We start from the raw sequence: 20940 nt of genomic DNA, 5'->3' as shown, positions 1-20940 counted from the left end.
AGTGTTATTGGTGCTGCTGTTAACAGTTACGCAATGCGGAAATTCCAAGTTTCCAAATCTTCACTGTGACACTGTCTGGGATGGGCCCAGTGCTCAAAATGACCCTCTTACGTGCATTATGGATACCGACCGTATCTTAGCGCAGTGGCGTATGTTAGCAATGCCTGCTCTCTGTGCTTTCCTTTTCGTGGCTGTGTTAATTGCTTTCCCCATATCTTGCTTTTTTACATGCCTGTGTTCCTCCCGTTGCAAGCCTTCCTCTAAGGACGGAGGTAAGGAACAACGTTGCTGCCTTTGGATGTGGATTATGTTTGCTTTAATATGGGCTTTTGGTGTTGCTGCATTTGTGTTCTTTGGGGTGAAGCAGTTGTGGGCAACCTCAAATCATTTTCTCGATGTAACATTGATGAATCCGTTGAATGTTGTGAACTGCACTGCGGAAAAAGTTATTGATTTTGCGTCTAACTGGACCTCTGGAAATAGAGAACCATACGCTGATGGTGTTGATGTGAGCTTTTTCTATGATATATCGGAAAACGCCGTTCGTGTTGTTGAAATGTTGAGAGGTAGAGCGGGAGATTATATTAAGTTGTTACCTGTTGTTTCTTATGCGGTGGGTTCCGTATGTATTGCGTTGATGGCTCCGATGGTTATTCTTGCTTGCTGTCGCCGAGGTCCTTTGATAGTGCCCGAATGCTTCGCTTGTGCATATTTCGTTTTCGGGCTTGTTTTTTCAGTTGGCGGTGCTGTTTTGTTCCTGTTGAGCTATGCTTCTTCATCTGTGTGTGGCGAGATTGCACTTCACCGTGAGCGAAAGCCTGGCATTATCCAGTGGTACGGAATCCCATTATGCAATAGCAAGTTTCGCCCTGATGCTATTAACAAGAAAGTGACAGACGCGGAGATTGGCATTTGTAGGGAGGCTTGCAATTATTTGCTTGATAACTGTGATAATCTGGATATGCGTAGCCCAAGTATGAGTCGTTTTTCGGGATCAAGTGTATCTTATGATGGTTATGTGCCTTCTGGTTACCTCAAAGACAGAAACGGTAAGCCGAACACGCGATCTAGCGACATATCCTCTGACGCCCTTGCTTCTTTCATAGCAAGTGGGTTTGTAAGTCATGCGGCAGCTAGGAATGTGGGTGGTACTTCTCCCGTGAAGGTTCTGACTTGTGGAAAGAATATCACCTCATCCGATGAGTGTCCAAACTTTGGCATCACAGCAACAGTACTGGAGGACACACGGGTGAAGGCCTTCGTTGGTTCATGCCTTACTCCCGGAAATTCTTGCACGGTAGTGGAGTGTGCGGCCAATTGTACGGAGGGCAGGGCAAAGAACGTCTCTATCGAAGTCGTACGTGTGGCTGCACGGTCGCGTAACGTCAGTGTTGCACTTTCAATAGGTCGACCGCTGCTGGAATGTAATTTTATGCTCGACATTGCGCTAACTGCCATGCCGGACTGTGAAGATATAACGCCGGGTGTCTTCATGCTTTCCGTCGGGTTTCTCCTTGGAAGTCTGATGTTTGCGGTCGGGATTTATGTCATGCTCCGTGGTTCTTGTGTTTGGGGTAGTGCCAAGACCTCGCCGGAGGCTTCTTAATGATCCAAACGTGAGGAAGCGGAACAAAAGGTTGGGAAAATTCATCCCTCTTTTCATTGTGCATTTGTATGCCTTCACCCAATGGGAGGTGCAAGAGGATTGTGGGGAGGAAAATCTGAGGAGGGAAGCGGATACTGAAGGGTTTGCAAGGAGTGAAAAAAAAAAAAGACGTCTCTGTGCTTCTCTTTCTCTGTCTATATATCCTTGAGTATTCCTGGATTCGCTTTAGGGTATTCTCACCGTGGGTTACGTTCGGCGGGCATTCACCATTGTGCGCCTTCGCTTCTCTAAAAAATGGGAAAGATATTTTTTTTTTTGTGATCACTAATATGATTCTTCCGTTTCCCCTGAGTTAGATCCCTGTGCAGTGTTATTTTTGTTTACCGTCGTCGTCACGCCTCTTCGCACCTGTTCACGTGTGTGAAGGGATGTCTGAGAGGGTGTACCGACCACCTATTTGTCTGTACATTTTTTCGTTCTTTCCCCTAAAGTTAATTCAACATGTTTGTGAACCTTTCTCTCGTTTCATGCGAATGCAAAGAAAGAGGCGCGAAGGCATGTGGTCGAGATGATTCAGTTTCCGTTACGCGGCAAATATGTGCTTTTACTTATTTTTTTCATTTCCATTGAGGTACACACCTTTTATTGTCATCAAATTTGTTCCCTAGTACGTAGACGTCGGTTTGTAAACATTAATTACATCACTATAGTGTTGCTTTACCGTCAATAGGTGTGTGGGCGTAATTTTATTTGTCTCTGTGGGCGTACCGGTCTATCTATTTCATATATATATATATTCTGCTTGCTGTCGCGGTGGTAGGCTTAATAACATCGCTTTATTTGTCTGTTTGTTGTTCTTTCTGTTTCAGACACGGAGGAGTATATGCCCGTTTACGATTGTGTGTGTGCAACGCTTCCGCCATCTTTCATTGGGGGAGTTTCCATTGTCTTTCCTCTCCTGATACCCATAAGCCGCTGGAAGAAAGGGAAATGCTATTCTTCTTGTTCGTACTTTATTTATTTATTTGTTGTGTTTTCTTTCCCTGTTATTACCAAAAGAGCTGCCGGTGACTGGGACCTCCGTGTTGTTGATGTTATCGCTACTGGTCATAACGCAATCGTTATATTCGAGGTACGATAAAAATACGCATTTTTCGGATTCTTTACTGGAGGGTGCGGGGAGTTCAGCTAAGCTGAGGTGATGATCATTACGTGTGTATGTGTAAATCCGTTCCTTTCTTCTAATTGTGTTTTGCGCCTCACAAGCGTGTCTGTATGTGAAAAGGAAAGCGGTAGGGGGTAATGGGAGAGAATGTGTACAGAGAGGGAGAGGAAGAGTCCTGCCTACAGTGGCAGCAGTCTACATATGTCTTGGTTTTATTTTTTTTTCCTGCGTTCCATCTGTCCACAGAATTCATTGATTATCTTCAATACTGCCCTTGTGTTAGGTGCCCCACCGTCGACGCGTTTATATTTGAACTTCGTTTCTCACCCTTACCCATCTTGTAATCACCTGTCTGTTTACCCGTGTGTGTGTAGGCAACCCTTACGACATAATTAGGGAAGGGGTACAGAAAAGAAAAAAGAGTACATTGGCTGGAGAGGGGAGTCAGTGAACCTGTGGGAAAGGGATTTTTTAACCCTCTTTCTATATATTTGCGCCTCAGCGCTCACATCACTCCGCCTCTCAGCGATACGCAAGTTTATTTTGAGGTTGTGGTTGGTATTGTGTCGTTGTATAAAGTTTGTGTATTACTTATTTTTTAGTGTTTTGTCCTATGGACAAAGATTTAAGTTGCGTCTTGGATAAGTGGCGCCCACTTGTAGTCAGCGCCACGGCGGCCCTAGTGAAGAACGACCCACTACCTCGTGGTCTACCGCCTGTACAATCCAGTAGTGAGTCGAACCCGCAGCCTCGTGAGGAAGGGGCACGGAAATTGTTTGCCGCTGGTCCCGGTGCTTTTCCGGCTCCCACGAATCATGCTTGCGACATGACGCAGAGTGTGTGCGTTTATCCGGATCTCAACACTACAGTAGATCCTGTTAATACCAATTCTAATGCCATCGCGGCTACTGCTGGTAGTGCAACTATTACCGCGGCGAGAACTACAAGTGTGGTTGCCGCTCTCGCCACCGCCTCCACAAGCGTTGAAGTGGCAGGAAGACCGACTGTACCGCATGATGTGAAAAGGTGTGTTGCGACTGCAAATACTCAGAAACAATCTTTTAACAGTGGCGGAGGGAATGCTGAACGATTTACAGTGCAGACTGATGTGGCACTGCAGGGTTCTGACGGGGGAAGGCCTGTCGCTTCCTCTTCCTTACCTTCGTTTCCTGCACCCTCTGTGGGCTCTTCAGCACAACCGCTATCGGAATTGAAGGCAAATTTGTCGGAGGTGATAGAGGAAATCCACCGTCAAAGGAGATACCGTGATGATATGCTATTACGGGAGAATGAGGAGTGTGACACTAGCGAGGTCGTGGAGGAGGCTGACCGCAAATTGGCGGCACTAGAGGTGCTATTCGCCAACCTAAGACAACGGCAGCGAGAGCTTCTAGGACGTAACCCCAATGTCTCTCTTCCTCACGTCGTTGCCACAAGTAGTAAACCCCCCGGTTCTGTTTCTGGCACTTTGAGTTCTGCAAGTGGTGCGAATGGCACACGCGTTCCGCTTGATTCTAATGGCTTTTATTCAGCGGCAGTGCCTACTCAGGTCTCCGCTCCTGTATTTGTATCGCCCTCTCCGGGGTACGCTGGGGCGGCCTTCACCCATAGCGGGGAGCGTGGTATCGCACCCCACCAGCTTCCATCAGTAGTGGAGTCCAGTGGTGGTGCATTCGGTGAGGGAAATGGTGCTCACGATGCATTTGCTGCAGCGGGACGGGGTGGTGAAGTATTTTCTGGTGTAGGGGCACTGCGCACAGCCACAGAAGAAGTGGTTGAAGGCAAGGTAGCTGTTTACTCCGCTCAGTTTAAAGGGGGCCATAACCCAAATCGCTTCACGTGGGAATCATGTGAGAGGGAGCTTCTGGACGCATCGCTGCACGGTTCCAACCAGGACCCTGTTAGCATCGCTAAAGCGTCCACGGGGGAGTTTTCCGGGGAGCATTATCCGTGGTCGGAAGAGCTGCGTCGAACCATGGTTGATGTTTTCGGTCTCCACAATTTCCGTTTCCTTCAGTTGGAGATTATGAATGCATGTATGGCCAATCGTGACGTGTTCGTGCTCTTGCCAACCGGAGGAGGCAAGTCTCTCTGCTACCAACTACCGGCGCTGTTACCAAATCCGGCGAAAGTCACCATTGTAATATCCCCCCTTGTTTCTCTGATTCAGGATCAGGTCTACGCGCTCCGCGCCTATGACCTTCCAGCTATGGCGTTAACTGGTCAGACCTTAGATGCACCAAGGCGAGACCTCTTTAATGAGTGGAGTTCGGGCCGTATTGTTTGCACACTTGTGTATGTAACACCAGAATACTTCGGCCGCAGCGACCATTTCGTGCAGTCACTCAAAAGCCTCGAAAACCGTGGACTATTGAACCGATTTGTTGTGGATGAGGCGCACTGCGTCTCGCAATGGGGTCACGACTTCCGTCCGGATTACCGTAAGTTGGCGGCACTGAAGCACCACTTTCCCCAAGTCCCTATTTCCGCACTCACCGCCACAGCAACTGACACGGTGCAGAGGGACATCATACAGACACTTGGCCTTCACAATGCCGTCTCGTTCAAGGGTTCATTTAATCGACATAACCTTAAGTACTCCGTGCAGAGAATTACAAGTAAGGCGGGATCTACCGTGGCAGAAATTATTAAGAAAAATTTCCCCCCACGGTCTTGTGGCATCGTGTATTGTATTTCCAAGAAGGACTGCGAAGAGATGGCAGCAGTTCTACGGAAAGAGGGTATCCGCGCATCTTATTACCACGCTGACGCATCTGAGAAGAATGAAAAGCAGGAGCAGTGGACAAGGGACGAGCTGCAGGTTCTCTGCGCGACGGTTGCGTTTGGTATGGGGATCAACAAGCCCGATGTGCGTTTTGTCATCCATGCGGCTATGCCCAAGTCCATTGAGGGGTACTATCAAGAGAGTGGACGGGCGGGCCGCGATGGACTTTCATCAAAGTGCTTCTTACTCTTTGCAGCGGGTGACAGGCAACGCCATGAACAGATGATATGCGGTTCAAAAGATTCTCAAACTTCTATGCTTTCGTTGTGCCATATGGTGGGTTACACCTTGAATGATGTACATTGCCGGAGAATGCAACAGTTGAGTTACTTTGGTGAGCATGTCAGCGATCACTTTTGCCTAACAGCACCTGGGGATGTGGAGATATGTGATAACTGCGCAAGCAGGAAAGAGGAGGGATGGGAACCTGAGATGATCGACGTCACGAGTATTCTTATAGACTTCTTCAACATTACCATATACATTGGCTCTCTAACTCAAAAACAGCTAATTGCAGTATACCGCGGCACGTCGGACGTCGGGAACATTGTGGAGAGACGCCTACGACAGAAGGGTGCCCCGCCAGAGTATCGGAAAGGTTCACGTCACTCCAAGGTGTTACTGGGACGTGTATTGAATGAGGGTATTACTCTAGGAGTGTTTAAGGCGCGATTCGAGCGGCTGACAGAGTTCGGAGTATGCGCATACCTTGACCCAGGGGATTCAGAGGGCATCAAAATTTTGAACAGTATGAAGACGGGACAACGGAAGATTCAACTTGTCGTACGGGGTGAGAAACGCGTGCGAGCTAATAGGGAACGTGAGTCGACGATGGCTTCCGATGCGGTGGCCGTTGGTGAACGCAAGGGTAAGTCGAATAAAAAGGACGCAGGGCGCAACCGAAAGTCCGCTTCAACTAGACGGGGTAGTGGGGAGCAGTTTGAAGATGATGAGGATGATGATGATGTAGCGGATGACCAGGCCAGAAGACCACAACTACGATCCAGCAGACATGCTGTTGCTAGAACTTCATCTAAGCGGAAAGGGGTCCGTGATAATGAGCTTATTCTGGGCGACTGTGAGGGTTTAGCTTCCACTTCTTTGACTGGCAGGTCTAGTAACAACACCGTTGTTATTGATGACGTCACCGATGGCGATGCTTCAAGCCTTTCCGAAGCGAATTCTTCCTCATCACAGGCGTCGCCTTCTTGTGTGGAAGTGATACAACAACTGGGAAGGAAGCGCAGTCGAGCCAATAACAACTCCAGTGATCGATCGACTGAGTCGCCACCGGCACTCCCATCTCGAGTGACGGGCGCTGCCGCAGGCCCCCTTCGCGACAAGGGGAAAAGGCGTACAAGTGAAAGCAAAAGTGCGAATGCGTTGGGATCTAAATCGTTCACACTTGCTGACGCACAGTTGGAGAACATTAAGGCTTCCTTTCTTTTGGAGCTGGAAGCGCTTTTGCGAAAGCTGGCTGAGAACTCTGATGGAGGTCGGAAGTACCACGTGATGAGTAGGAAGACTATGGAAACGTTGGCAGCCACGCTCACCGAGCAAGGGTGGGGTTCTGTGAGCCAGTTCAGCGATTTGGAAGGCTTTGGTAAGAACAAAGTGAAAAAGTTTGGTGTCGATATATTGCGACTGTACAGGAAGTTCCGTAATGAGCACATTGGAGATGTCGGCTTGTTGACAGGGTTGGAGGAGGACATGTTGTTACAGACGACTACTGTGATAGCGGACCGGCACCGCCTCTCACGTGGATCGCCGAGTGCGGGTCGAACTGTTGACGAAAGTGAAGAAAATACGGGAGAGCATACCCCATGGAAAGGCAACAAGCCCCCACTGCTTCAGGGTTCAGTCACGCCATCAGATTCAGATGTCACCCCGCAGAAGACGTCTGTGACGACTCCATACCAGCAGGGGTCGCCAGGCGGAGACCCCGTCAGAGAGGGATCATTGCCCACTGGATCAGCGCCTCCAGTGCCGATGGGAAGGCCGTCAGCACCAAAGAAAACGATGTTCAAGATGATGGCAGCAGCACCTACAAATGCGGAGCCACAGCCGAGCCAGCAGCTGTTGAATAACCCCACGCTGGAGGGTAACACGCTAAATGAGTGTGAGTTGCCGATTCGCCGCACCCCATTGGCCGAATCTCCAGAACTTTTATCAAGTTATACGCAAATGGCAACCCCGCTTCCACTTCCAGGGCAATCAAACAGACAATCTCCATCAGCAACCGCGTTCGAGTGTGCCTCGCGGGGCGGGAACGCGTGTCTACCGCACCCGGAAGAGCAGCAGCCCAAAGTAGATATTATGAGTGTGGACTACTTAATGCAGATGTGCGATGAATCCCTAAAGCTTAACGCGTTAGGGCCTCCGGCAGGTGTAGTGCCATGGGCTTCACCTGATCCGGTTCTTCAAAAGCCGAGACGTGATACTCCCCCAGAAGTCTTCACAGTTGATTCGCAGTGAGATGCCAGTTCATAGCCTTATCCTTCCAAGATCAGAAGTCACTTTTTTTAGCAGGCGGGTGTGCAGAATCGTTGCGGTTGTAACCCAACGATGTGTGTGTGTGTGTGTGTGTTTTCATTTGAATTGTGGGTGTGCAAGGCAGAAGAACGTAATAACTCGTTACCGCTGAATTCTGAAGATGTTTTAATAAAATAAAACACCATTACGTGATTGCCCTTACGCACCGCTGCACTGGCGCAGGTTCTGGTGGATGTCTTATTGGATGGGTTTCTCTTGGGGCTTTTGTTGTTGCCGTCCAGGAATACAGGCGAGTACCTGGATTCATGTTTGATTTCTCCACAAACTCACTAACACTCGTTGAGTTCTTGTATTTTTCTATGAAACTTGTTACTTACTCTCGCTCAGCCATAATTTTTATGTGTTTGTTTGCGTCTATTATGTTTGTTTTTTACTGTGAGAGTTACGAGGTGGAGGACATTTGTGCCAACTGCCTTGCCACTGAGTGACCTCGCGCAACGTGAGACACTGCCTCTTTTTCCCTTTTTTTTCCAGTCCAAATACGGTTCCTTCCTGGTTTTCTCTGTGCGGGGCGTGCATGTGTTTCAGCGCGTTGTGTGTGTGTGTAGCACTCTGAATGGTGTTTCTTCTCTCCACATCATTGCGTGTGTCCACCAACAACTAAACATGAACAAATTTATGTGCGTACGTGTTGTTTTATGCGTTCGCTTTTGGGTGAGTCTACTACTTTTCTTTCATTTTTGCGCGCTTGCTTAATTCTTGTCGTTTCATTCATGGCGTACAATAATTTAGGTGTACATCGTCTTGTGTTTGTTGCGCCCCAGTAGCAAGGGACACTTCAAATCCCCAAAATTAGTGACGGTGCAAGGTTGTGTCGCCATCAACTTGCATCGAGGGAGGAGGAAAAGGAGGGGGAATACATATTTCAACAATGATTAAGGCTGTTATAATCATTAATATGGTCGGGAAGATCCGGCTCCTGAATGTGTATGAGAAGGAGATTCCACTTAGTGTGCAGCAGGAACTGGTGCAGCGTGTTCATTCCCTGATTTCCCGTCGTGGTGCCGACTTGTGCAACTTTGTCGACAACTTCCGCGAGTGGCCAACACCCGACACTCGCGTTGTGTACCGACACTATGCTACGCTCTGTTTTGTATTTGTTGTTGATAGTAGCGAGTCTCAGTTGGCGATATTAGACCTCATTCAGGTTTTCGTGGAAGTACTTGATCGTACCTTTGAAAATGTGTGCGAGCTTGATCTCATATTTCATTCTGACAAGGTGCAGTTACTTCTGATGGAAATGGTGATGGGCGGAATGGTATTGGAAACTTCGAGGGAAGAGGTGCTGCGGGCTGTGTGTGATATGCAGCGGCTTGGGAACACCAAAACAGGCATGGGATCATCATCTAGTGGCTATCATTACTAATTTACACATGGGAGACCCCAGTACCTTGTGCTGGAGCGCAGTTATTTGCGTTTACCCATCACTTCACCACACTGAACCCCTGTGTTGCACGGGGGTTTATCAACCGCCGCACGTACGATTGGTATCAGCAACCGACCTGCTAGTTGGTCTCTCTACCTGTATCACTTGCAACATGCTGGGGCCATTGACCTGGTTTATGTTCGTTGGCACATGATGAGCTTCTTTTCTATTGCGTCACCCTTACTCTGTGCGACGCTCGTTCCTCCAGACTCCGTTGTGTGTGAACGCTCGTTAACTCAATGTTGGGTTGGTACGCTGAAGACTCTCCTGAAAGTTTTTTTTCTTTATTCCACCCCCTCCCTTGTTGCATTCTTTCTCTATGTACTCTCTTCATCTTGCCTCTTGGGCCTGCCTTCCTTACTAGTAGATTGTGTAAGGCAATTAGTGTGCTCTACGCGTGGAATGGCTGCCGCCCCGGCGGAGCTTATTCTCCAAGAGTTAGATGCCGTGCTGCACCGCGCCAACAAAACGCAATCAGAACTCTATCAGCGGGTCGCCGTCATTGGCGAACGCATCCGCTCCCGTCAAGTGCTCACACGTGCAGATGAGCTTACTCAACTTGCGCGAGCCGATATTCTGCGTCGTTGTCGCGCCATTCAACAGGGACGCAACAAACTGCTCCAAACGCTTCGACACGCCGCGTCCCTGTTGGCAACCGGTGACGTTAACAACTTGTGCGGCCGGTCCAACACGGATGCGGTTCTTTCCACCATCAATGAGGCAGCGCAGGTGGAGCATTCGTTGTCTCGATGGCAGCAACCATCACTTAACATCGAGGCGTGGCGAAATGTTGTGAGTTCGGGGCCACAGGATGACATGGCAATGGAACGGTTATTGCATCCGAGCGGTCCGCGATCCGGCGGTGACGGTAACGAGCTCCCGGGGTGGATATATGTCCCGTGTATCTGCAGTATTGTGGATTATTGCCGCGTGAAAAAAATGCCTTCAGCGCCGGGTGGTAGTTGCGGCGGCAGCAGCGGCAATGGGAAGCGAAAGGCAAAGGGTGACAACAGCCTAGAGGAGGGTCACCGTGGCGGTGAGGAAGCCAGCGACGTGGACGGTTTCGGGAGTAACAGTGAAGATGTGGCCAAGGAAAGTAAAATAGCGTTATTGATGCTTCAGGCCGCCGCCACTGCGGTCGACGAGCTAATTCAGCGCACTGAAGATGAGCAAACAGCAGCTGTGGGCAACGGCACAAGTAAATGTACAGACGAGGAGGAGGAGGAGGCAAAGGAAAAAGCTGTGGAGGAGAAACGGCTTCGCGTGTGCATTGAGATTGCCGCTAAGGCCGCGGCGTACACGCATGCTGTGAAGGCACTCAGCGCTGGTGAAGACAGCGCCCTTTTTGATGGTGTTTCCGATGCCGCTGCCACCGTAGCAAGTCTGGTGTCTCTCCCATCTTCTTCTGCAGCATCGCTTACTCATGGGGTGCCCGTGGAGTTACTCGTGCTTCCACCAATGGAATCTTTGTTTTATTGTATCGCGTACACTGTAGGCGCTGCGATTCTGCGAGACGAGCAGAATGAACTGCGACTGACTGCACCCGGCACAGCTGGGTTGGGTGGCGGTGGTGAGGTTGGTAATTATACGGAGAGTGATGGTGGAGATCGTGGCGGATCCTGTGCTACTGCTTCCGCTGTTGCCTGTAACGAGGAAGAGGAAGTGGCGCCGCTGGATGGAATTACTGCGGGGTGGAGAGGGGACTGGGAAATGTGGTTGCAGCGCAGTAGCGGTGCGGACTGCAGTTTCTTGGGTCCACGACTTTTGCAGTATTTGTTGGAGTATGTTTTCTTCCCTACGGGGTCTGCCGGGCATGTTGGGACGGTATCCGTTGCACCTGAGGCAATGAGGCGTTGGCTGATGCTGGCATGCGGTGGTGAGGCCGGGGTAGATGGAACTGTCGACACAATGATGTCTCTCTTTATGGGACAATGATGGGGACATTTTGCGTCTGTGAGGATGAGAGAAAGAAAAAGAGGAGAGATTGCTTCTCCGCGGTTTGTCGGTCTGCTTGCAGAGTTTCGTGGTTTACCGGTCGTGACGGATGTTGTCTAAGCAAAGATAACGTGTAAAGTGTACCCAACGCAATGAGGATTGTGGACGGTTCAGCGTTGTCTTCCTCTCATGCGGTCAGTTTTCTTCGTTTTGCTTTCCCCGCACAAACACGTGCACAAGGGCCGATGGATTAACCGTGAGCTGCTGTTTTTCAGTGTGTGCTCCTCCATGCAACAGACAACATCAAAGCGGTGGCACGAGCGCAACCTTCCCTCTATGGCAAGTATTTTCATCTGCTATATTGTTCGTAGGCGTTACCGGGCGTTTTGACCCTTGACGTCCATGGAGTGTTTTGCTTTGATTCCGTCCTGTTATCTTACTACTCTGTTTCTCTTTGTTACCTTTGTTTTTTTTATTTCACGTATGCACCGTCACGTTTTTTAAATTGAAACCCGCTGCACTACTAAAGCATCGACTGCACCAAGGTGAACAGACCGAATCAAGTGAACACGAGTGAAACTAACAAGAATCAAAGAAGCACTCATAAGAAGGAAAGCCGCCATATCACACAAATAAACTAGATAATACGGCAAAGCATTTCCTGAGAAGTGCGTGAAAAAAGAGCGAACAAAGAGCAGAGGCGACAAAAGAAGGAAGGATTTTTATTTGGAGAAGTAATTATCTTCCGCAACCATGACGACGATGCAGAGGGTAGACGCGATGTTGGGACGGTTTGACCGCAAGTCCCCACGCGCGAGCTACGCACAGATCTGCGAGGAGATGGGAATTAACCGTCAGAGGCACGTCTCGCTCCTACTCAGTGATGCACCACGCGACTGGGATAAGCACCGTGTGATTGACTGCTCCAAGTGTGTTCTCGGTGCGAAGGGTTGCTTGGCCGTATTGCCGCTTGTACTTTGCAGCCGTTCGCTCCGCCGTGTCTCGTTCAGTGGCTGCCACGTCACGGATGAATTTGTCTCTGAACTTGCCGAGATCCTGCAGGACCATCAATCGATTCGAAGCATTGACGTGAGCAACAACCCACTTGTGACGGTATGCAGCGCGAGCCCCATCATTAGAATGTTGCGCGCTAACAAGAATGTCGTTCGGTTTTGTGTGGAGGACACCCACATTGGTACTAATGTCATGAACATTATCGACGACCTCTGCGATAAGAACCAGAATGAAGTGGCCAACTACTACGCCGATGACTACTTCCGTATGAAATATCTCTTCAATTATCTCGACGGTGATGCCTCCGGATGGGTATCAATGCGCAGTCTGGTGCTTAATGCCCCATTCCCTGTGCTTCAGGAGCAGTTGATTGAGAGAATAGCGGCGAAGCGGCCAAAGAAGCGCTCCAACGGTACAATTTCTGTCAACACCTTTCTTGAGCTTGTCTACTTCAACTACAAAACGGACGTGGAGATTGCCCGCCGCATGGCTGAAACGGATGTTGAGTACCGTAATATTATCCTTAACTGGAAGCACCTCCTCGATGCCATGGATTCACCGGAGGGCGAGCCTGAAGGAAAGAAACAGAACGACGATGAGGAGGATGAGGAAGAATTCGCCGAGTTGGAAGACCCCGAAGAAGAAAACGAAAAAGCCCCGCTCCCTGGTAAGCTCCCTATTGTTCCGCCCGCCGATTTCCACCGGCTGCGTATCCGCAGCGTTGAGTTGACACCTGCTGAGGCTCGCGGGATTATTGCTCTGGCGGTAAAGCTCCAGATCGATGCTGACGCCCGCAACGAAGAGGAGGAGAGCACCACTGAGCCCCGAAAGGAAATAAAACTTACATACCAATGTCTTCGCCGGGCATACCGCACCATTTCGCAGCCGCAGCCGCTCCCTCGACGTTTCCGCTTCCTTAAGGAGCACGGTGAGGATTACGTCCCACCCATGATGCGCGCGGGGTCGCGGCTCATCAGTATTTCCAAACTGTCCTTCCTTGACAGTCATTCTTCCAATGCCAGTTTTGATGCCAATGAAACTATGGAGGAATCGGTCCTCGATGGTGACGAGAACCGAACGCGCTGGTGGGCCCTTCCTCCTGCAATGGTGCGGCTCATTTCAAAGTTCTTCAACGATCGGGCGGCGGAGCTGCCGAAGCGACGGCAAACAACTCTCGCCATATCTCCACGAACGCAGCGTGACCTTGCTATGGAAAAGACAACTATTCCTGTCCCCTTGTTCCTTTCGGCGGAGTTCACGACTGACCTTGAGACGTTGAAGCCGCGGTTGCTCACTGACCGCTTCCTGCAGTACGGTATTCCCATCGAAGAATCTACCATCACACTGCAGGAGATGGTAAACTGCCTCAATGAGTACTACCTAGAGGCGTCGGTTGACAAGCGACTCTCCGTAAAGGCCATCCGCATGATGACGATGCCAGATGCCGATGGCGCAGCGGATTCTAATAAGGGTTCTTTGGACACGGGCTCTGTCCCCAAGATCACTTTGGATAAATCGCAGATCTCTAAAGCCTCCACTGATACGGCAGCCTTCGCACCTTAGGAAAATCTTGGTCTGTACAAAAGTCCCTCCTCCTGCCAGCGCGCTGTCCCCCGCTTCTTCCCTTTCAGCTGTCACCGCGCGTAATGAAGTGGTATTGGTGTGTATAGGGAACAAATTAAATAAGTAAAGCCTACCAGTATGCGGGCTGCGGCTAGCAGAATGGGTTAAGAATGAATACGTGGACAGGTGTGTGTGTGTGTGTGTGTTGGGGGGAAGTGTGAGGGTTTGGGTGACAAGAAGGAAGGGTAATTGATCCATGGCAGAACAGGGCAACCGACTGCGATATCGGAGTGAAAGGAGGAAGGAGGACAACGGATGCGTGTATGTGTACCGTTCATTCACATCTCAATGTATAGTCTTCATGAGCCAAGCCAAACGTGAATGCCAGGTCAGGGAGAAGAGAGAATAAAAGAATGTGAAAGAAGCATAATCAACAAAGAAAAGAAACAAGGAGGAGACAAATTCATGACAGAGAAAGACGGAAAAGGGAGAGGGGAGTAGTGGTGCTTGGTTTGTGCCTTAGGAAGGAATGAGTGTAATTTTGATGTAAACAGTGTCGTACATTTTCGCGATTCTTTACGCACATCGCGCATATTTATGCCCAACACGAATGATATTATGTATTGTGGTGGTGAACAGGGTGCAAGTAGAGGTGATGGGGCTAATGGACCGAAGGGGCGCCCAACAGCGGTTCAATCACGCCAACCACACACTTCTCTTTCATTCATTCGGTTCCTCCTTTTTACCTATTCATACTGCTTTTACCCGCCTGTACTGTCACTGTCACTGCTATTGTTTTTTTTTCATATTTTCTCTTTTTCAGTCCCTACCACTGCGTCACACTTTGTATGTATTAATGTATGCCGTGGCCGGGGTGTAGTGAGCCCATGGTCAATAGTGTATCAGTGCCTCTGCGGATGGCGCTTTCGTTGCCAGAAAACTTTCATGTATTAGTTGTACACATGCCGCATAATTGTTTTTATACTTTGTGTGCACACACAGTCTGTTTAGATGTGCTTGTGGGTTTCCGTAACCTATTGCAAGCTGGAGGTGTTAACCATCTTCCGCTTGTCCCCGTCATCGGTTAATGCGGCTAGCAGCTAGTACATTTCAATTTTTTTTCTTTTTTCATTCTTTTTGTATTTTCGACTGATTCCCCTTTACACAACCAAAACCTGCAACCCAATACGTAGGTAATTAAAAGTTCAGGTGAAAAACACTTTCAGCGAGCAAACAAGTAAAGAAAGTTACAAGAAAGAATAAAGAAAAGGAGGTGAGCTCGTTCCAAAAGAAGTTGACGTGTCGATCTTCACCACTACACGCGCATCCCGAAGTAGCAGGAAGGAAGAGAGGACTTCAGCGAAATATTACAAACGGAGGCACGACTGCCACCCTGACGACCCGTTGGCTGTTTGGTTGCACCTAGAAAACAAGGGTGTGTAAAGAAAAGAAAAGGGAAATGACAGACCACCAAGTCATCTGCAAAGATCTACCCTCGCTGGAAAGCAACGCGGTAGGGATCGAAGACTTCTGCTGGTACCCCTCTATGAATCCGTCACGATCTGGTGAGCGTTACATGAGTCCCTCCACTGCTGGTGGGAGTCCCTCTCTACCGATATTAACCCCCAGCGATTTGTTAATGATGCGTGACAGCTGGGACGCTCCCAACCAGACGGACAGCCCGTCGACCCAATGCACTCGAAGCCATGCCGCCACCAAACCACCCTTTACCACGCCGGAAACCCCAATTCCCACCGCGGTCGGTGTTCCTAAACCTGCCACCACAGTCTCAAATCATGCCATTGCCGCAGGCTGCGTTCCTCTAGCTGGTACGGCAACCCTATCTCCATGCGGCAGCGATGTAAGCTTGGGACATCGAATGGAGTTCGCGGTGCCTGTAGGGGGCGTGCCATCGGTGAACCCTCCATCTCCCTTTGCGCATCAGTGCCAGGTATCGGAGCTGCTTAGTGGCCCGGACTCTCAAAACGTGTTCGCATGCCTCCGATGGAAAGATGGACCGCTGGATATCAACGACGCTGCCGAGAGTGAAGGCGCAGACGATGATCAGTCGAGTCACTATCTGTGGTCGTCTGGATGTGTGACGTATCCCACCTTTGGGAACGGCGAGTTGATGAGCAGTAGCGTCGACGAGTCTCTAACATGTCCTCCCAAGAAGCAGCACCATGGGGGGCAACCTCAACATCAGGATGTTCAGGGGACCAAAGATAACAACCATCAACGAGTCCCCGATTGCTCGGAAGATGCAATTCGCAGCAACCTCTTCATATCGGGATTGCGGCACAGTGTGACGGACAGCGGCCTACACGAACTCTTTTCTCCATTTGGAAGCATCGAGTCCGCCAAGGTGATGCTGGACATTCACACCGGGAGAAGTCGTGGGATCGCATTTGTGAAGTTTGTTCGACTCTGCGACGCTCAGCGCGCGGTTGAGGCGCTCAACGGTTCAATCTTCTGTGGTGAGACCATCACCGTGAGAGTGGCTAAACCCAACGCCGCTTACCGACCAGGGGCTCCAACGAACAAAACATTCGTACGGAACGTTCCACTCAGCGCCAAAAAAGAGGACCTCGTGTCCCACTTCAGCAAGTACGGGCAGGTAGTGGAAGTGTCCATTCATGGCGATACGGCCCAATGCTCAACAAACAAGAAGCGAAACGTCGTATTCATTACGTACACCACCAAAGAGGCTGCGGCTTGGGCGGCACAGCAAACTCATACGACGATGCCATTTCCTGATTGTGAGGGTATCCCGCTGCTCGCTAAAGTAGCGGAAGATTCCGCCCACCGCATTGAGCGTTTAGCTCGTCGTGGTTCTTCTGGTAAGCAGGCGAGTAACAGCAGTAAAGCGGTAAGTGGCGATGCAAGTCCCCAAACCGCACATCTACCACCAACCCCTCCTTTAGCAGTCAGCCAGCAACACCCTCACCAGCAGTCACTACTACAATTTCAGCAACAACAGCAACAACATGACCTTCAGCAACAACTATTCCTACAACAACAGCAACAGCAGCAAGCGCTTCAGCAGCAGCTGTTTATGCAACAACAACAGCAACAGCAGCAGGCATACACAAGCGGTTTCATCTCCTCCAAACTCCCTCAGGCCTTTGGTACATGCGCCGGGGCTCCTTCACTTGTTATGTCGCCGCCCGGCCTCTACAGCTCAGAACCGTACACCGCACCAACCCCCAGCTTTGGAGTTCAACAGGGACTTTACGCAACACCGCTTTTTCCGCTTCCCGCTGGACCAACCGCTGGAGGGCAAGTTGTTATTTTGGGTCCCAACCGGCAACTTCAGCCGGCGGTGATGTGCCCACCAACCCCCCAACCGCAATCCACCGTCATGTATTATATGCCGGGTGCTCAAGTTCCGATGCAAGTGCCCATCACTGCAGAGCGGTTACAACACGTAACACCGACTCCCACCATGCGTGTAGGTTGAGAATTGACGAAACAAGCAAAAGAAGTAAGTTGTGGCACTGAGATGAGTTAGCAGTGGGTAAGGAAAAAGACAAGGAAGGGGGCAGTGGCAACGATAATAATATTATTGTTATTATTGTTATAATTATGGTAGCTGTTGTTGTTGCTATCACGCAGGGAAAACATGGTAATATATATATATATATATATATATTTATAGGTTTATTTACGCATTCGAATATGCATCTGTGCATGTATATTGAAGAGAGAAAAGTCTTACGGGTGCGTTCGAAAATTCAAAGAAAAAAAACGCATGATGGTACATTTACCTATCTGATGAAGCAGTTTATCAAAGGAAAGATGACCTGAAGACGAAAACAGCAACAACAGCAGAAGAGAAAAAAAAAAGGAAGGGAAAAGCATCATTTACCGGGAGGAAAAGAGAGAGGAGTTCGGCTAGTTAGTCTTTCATATACGTCGTATACTATCGCAAAACAGAGAAAATGTGTGAGGGAATAAGGGAGCGAGCGCACACGAATGCATTTAAAATATGTAAATGTGAATGCTTATAATATTTCTACAATATATTCCTGCAGTGCTCCCGTGCTTTCCCCTCCCTTTTCTCTCTTGCCGCGTATTCAAACAGGGGAAAAAACATTCACTCCATTCGTTATTATTATTATTATTTTTATTTACATTTCTCCCTCCACACTATCAGTTCCCATACATCCACGCTGATAAATAAATAAACGTGTATGTATATATATATATATATACATATATATTTTTTTTTTTTTTGCCTTTGCCTTTGTTTATTTATTTGTTTGTTTTTGTGTGTTGTATCCCTCTTCCTCATCCTCCCGCTTTCTATATTGCAGCCATCTCACATCCGCTCATTCAGTTATGCCTTTTTTGTTTTTTTTGCTTTAACCTTTAATTTGTACGAATGACGGACAACTGAAACCGCACACCGTGGCGGTAAAAAAAAAAAAGGAGGAATTCGAGGAATGATGTGGAAATTTTGTGTTTGTATGCTTTTGAGGAGGTGTGGGATTCACCGGTATTACTATGATTATGATTATTATTATTATTATTGGTATATTTCTTTTTTTTTCCTGTTAGTACCTCCATCCTTTTTTGTTGCTGCTTTGGTTTGCTTTTTTTTTTTTGACTTTTACTTTTAAACTTTGTTACTTTTATTCTATCGAGAAGTAAAATGCTTTCCCTCCCTCCCTTTCTCGCTTATTTTGTATTTATTTGTGTTTGTGTTTGTATTTGACTTTACACTTTTCCTACTCTTTCTTCCAGTCATGAGCCATCCGTGTTTATTATTATTATTATTATTATTTGCAACTGGACTGACAACGTTACATTACATTACATTCCCTTCATCCTCTTTTTTTTTTTTTTACTGTCATTATTATTATTATTACTACTACTATCATCATCATCATCATCATCATCATCACCATTTTTGATTTTTTTTTGTTTATTTTATTCGACTCAAACATTTGTCTTTTTTTTTTCTTTTTGCCTTTTTATTTTGTTTGTGTTTCATGTGTGTCTGCATGAAGCTCTCCTTAAAACTTTTTCTTCCCCAAAACAGTGTAATGCAGCACTGTTCTCCTTCTTTATCTATTTTTTTTATTTCTTTTAGTTTAAAAATCACTTTTTTTCCCCTCCTTTGTTTTACATATTTGCTCCTCCTCTTCTTATCTCTGTGTTTTTGTTTTGTTTTTGTTATTTGGTTTCACTTCTTTTTTCTCCTTTCCCCCATCCTCCATGGCATTACACCAAATAATTAACGTAACATTTACGCGTATAACTGGAGGGGAGGGGAGGGGAGGGGGGGGGAATATGTGATTGACAAAATAAATAATCACGGGAGTGGGATGTGCCGTGTGTGAAAATTAAGAAGGAATAAAATAAAATAAAATCTTCCAGCATTAAATATAACAATAAAGAGAAATGAAAAGTAAATATTGACGAATAATGCACGGTAATCACGATAATAATAGCAATGATGATGACAACGACTTTATTTAATACGGCTGGGCCATTCGGGACGAATATTTTGTTGTATTTATATTATATGTATATTCATGAATATTTCTTTGCTATATATATATATATATATATATATTGTTTTTTGCCTTTTGTCCCATTTATTTTTCTTTACGATTCCTTTCATTTATTTGCAATGCAGCGCTTTCCTCCACCATTATTATTATTATCATTATTATCATTATTTTAGAAAATAAAAATCCTTTTCCTTTCCTTTTCCTTTGTATTTCCCCTTTCTCTTTTTAGTTTTCTTTCCTTTCTTCCGCACCATTTCGTTACTGGCGCCTTTTTTTTTTCTCTTTCTTTTCCTTTTTTTTTTCCTTCTGCTCCTCCTCCTCCCCCTCCTTTTTTTTTGTTCTTCCCTCCCCCTCCCCCTCCCCCTTTTGTTTTGTTTTTGTTTTTTGTGTCAATAAAAAGATGGCAACAGGAAAAGAGGAAGGGGGGAAACGAAAAGTAGAAAAATATTTTATTTTGTATTATTTATTTATTTATTATTTTTTATCTTGTGAGTGCATATGAGAGATGATAATATTTTTAAAAAATATATATATGAGAAGAATAAGTATATGAATGCACATACTCCCATACTTACAAGTAAAGAAAAAATCATTAACAGAAAAATATTTGCCATTGACTGCCGAGGCAACACAAAAAAGTAATGAAAATAAAACGGAAAGAAGAAAAAAAAAAAAGAACAAATGATGGAATGAAATATAAAAATTAAAAGTGAACGAAAAGAAAAGTAAAGTAAAAAAAAAAGGTGTAAATTTTGTGATTGGGCAGCATGTGATTGTTTGTTTGTTTGTGTGACTCTCGCGCTTATTTTTCTCACTTATTATTATTATTATTATTGGATGAGCGATCGTGTTTATTTGGTTTCTTTTCTTTTCCTTTTAATTAATTTGTTTGGCTTTAGTTTGCGCCGACACAATTTCCTTTCTCAGTTAAAACTCAATTAATTGGGCCATATTCCATTTTTCAACCAATTATTTTATTTTATTTTTTTTAAAAAAAGAACAAGGTGAAAACAGATGTGAAATCGCTAAGAAGCATGTGAAAATAATTTAAATGAAATTAAAGCTAAAAGAAAAAAAAGAAAAGAAAGAGGGGAGAAAAAAAAAGAAGTTAGAGGAATGACTTCAAATGTTTGTTGCTCTTTCCACTCATGACTTGACGTGTGCATAATGCCAACATATTAAAATGTACAAATTTAATGTAAATAGAAATAAGAAGAAAACGACATGAACATAAATAAATAAATAAATAAACAAATGAGCGACTGGATGAATGCGCATGTCTGACAAACTTACAATGCAACATTAATATGATGGCGATGATGACATCTTTTTTTTTCCTTTTTTGTAAGAGATATGAAGCATAGTAATCACTCC

At 46.9% G+C, this 20940-nt stretch overlaps 5 protein-coding genes and 1 pseudogene across 6 annotated transcripts; all 6 read left to right on the top strand.

The window, feature by feature from the left end:
* The first annotated feature begins 7 nt into the window (after positions 1 to 7).
* On the top strand, positions 8 to 1576 carry TEOVI_000182800:pseudogene (annotated as a pseudogene). The gene is given in 3 exon segments: positions 8 to 1063; positions 1065 to 1109; positions 1112 to 1576. Coding segments are annotated over 3 exon segments (1566 nt in total).
* A 1808-nt stretch (positions 1577 to 3384) lies between these two features.
* TEOVI_000182700 (ATP-dependent DEAD/H DNA helicase recQ, putative) lies at positions 3385 to 8031 on the top strand (the record flags this gene model as incomplete). The annotated part of the gene is made up of 1 exon (XM_067225001.1): positions 3385 to 8031. One exon carries the CDS (start codon positions 3385 to 3387, stop codon positions 8029 to 8031), a length of 4647 nt encoding a protein of 1548 aa, XP_067081102.1.
* A 949-nt stretch (positions 8032 to 8980) lies between these two features.
* On the top strand, positions 8981 to 9475 carry TEOVI_000182600 (clathrin assembly sigma-adaptin protein 3, putative; the record flags this gene model as incomplete). Its single annotated transcript, XM_067225000.1, has 1 exon — positions 8981 to 9475. The coding sequence occupies one exon, from the start codon at positions 8981 to 8983 to the stop codon at positions 9473 to 9475; it is 495 nt and encodes a 164-aa protein (XP_067081101.1).
* Positions 9476 to 9937: 462 nt separating this feature from the next.
* Positions 9938 to 11470, top strand: TEOVI_000182500 (uncharacterized protein; the record flags this gene model as incomplete). Its single annotated transcript, XM_067224999.1, has 1 exon — positions 9938 to 11470. The coding sequence occupies one exon, from the start codon at positions 9938 to 9940 to the stop codon at positions 11468 to 11470; it is 1533 nt and encodes a 510-aa protein (XP_067081100.1).
* A 753-nt stretch (positions 11471 to 12223) lies between these two features.
* Positions 12224 to 14047, top strand: TEOVI_000182400 (paraflagellar rod component, putative; the record flags this gene model as incomplete). The annotated part of the gene is made up of 1 exon (XM_067224998.1): positions 12224 to 14047. One exon carries the CDS (start codon positions 12224 to 12226, stop codon positions 14045 to 14047), a length of 1824 nt encoding a protein of 607 aa, XP_067081099.1.
* Positions 14048 to 15506: 1459 nt separating this feature from the next.
* Positions 15507 to 17507, top strand: TEOVI_000182300 (RNA-binding protein, putative; the record flags this gene model as incomplete). The annotated part of the gene is made up of 1 exon (XM_067224997.1): positions 15507 to 17507. One exon carries the CDS (start codon positions 15507 to 15509, stop codon positions 17505 to 17507), a length of 2001 nt encoding a protein of 666 aa, XP_067081098.1.
* Between the last annotated feature and the right edge of the window lie 3433 nt (positions 17508 to 20940).

The sequence above is a fragment of the Trypanosoma equiperdum genome (assembly GCF_001457755.1).
Source record: "Trypanosoma equiperdum strain OVI genome assembly, contig: ctg_436, whole genome shotgun sequence".
Classification (NCBI taxonomy): Eukaryota; Euglenozoa; class Kinetoplastea; order Trypanosomatida; family Trypanosomatidae; genus Trypanosoma; species Trypanosoma equiperdum.
Note: the sequence above shows the minus strand (reverse complement) of the source record. Positions and strands in the feature narration are given on the sequence as shown.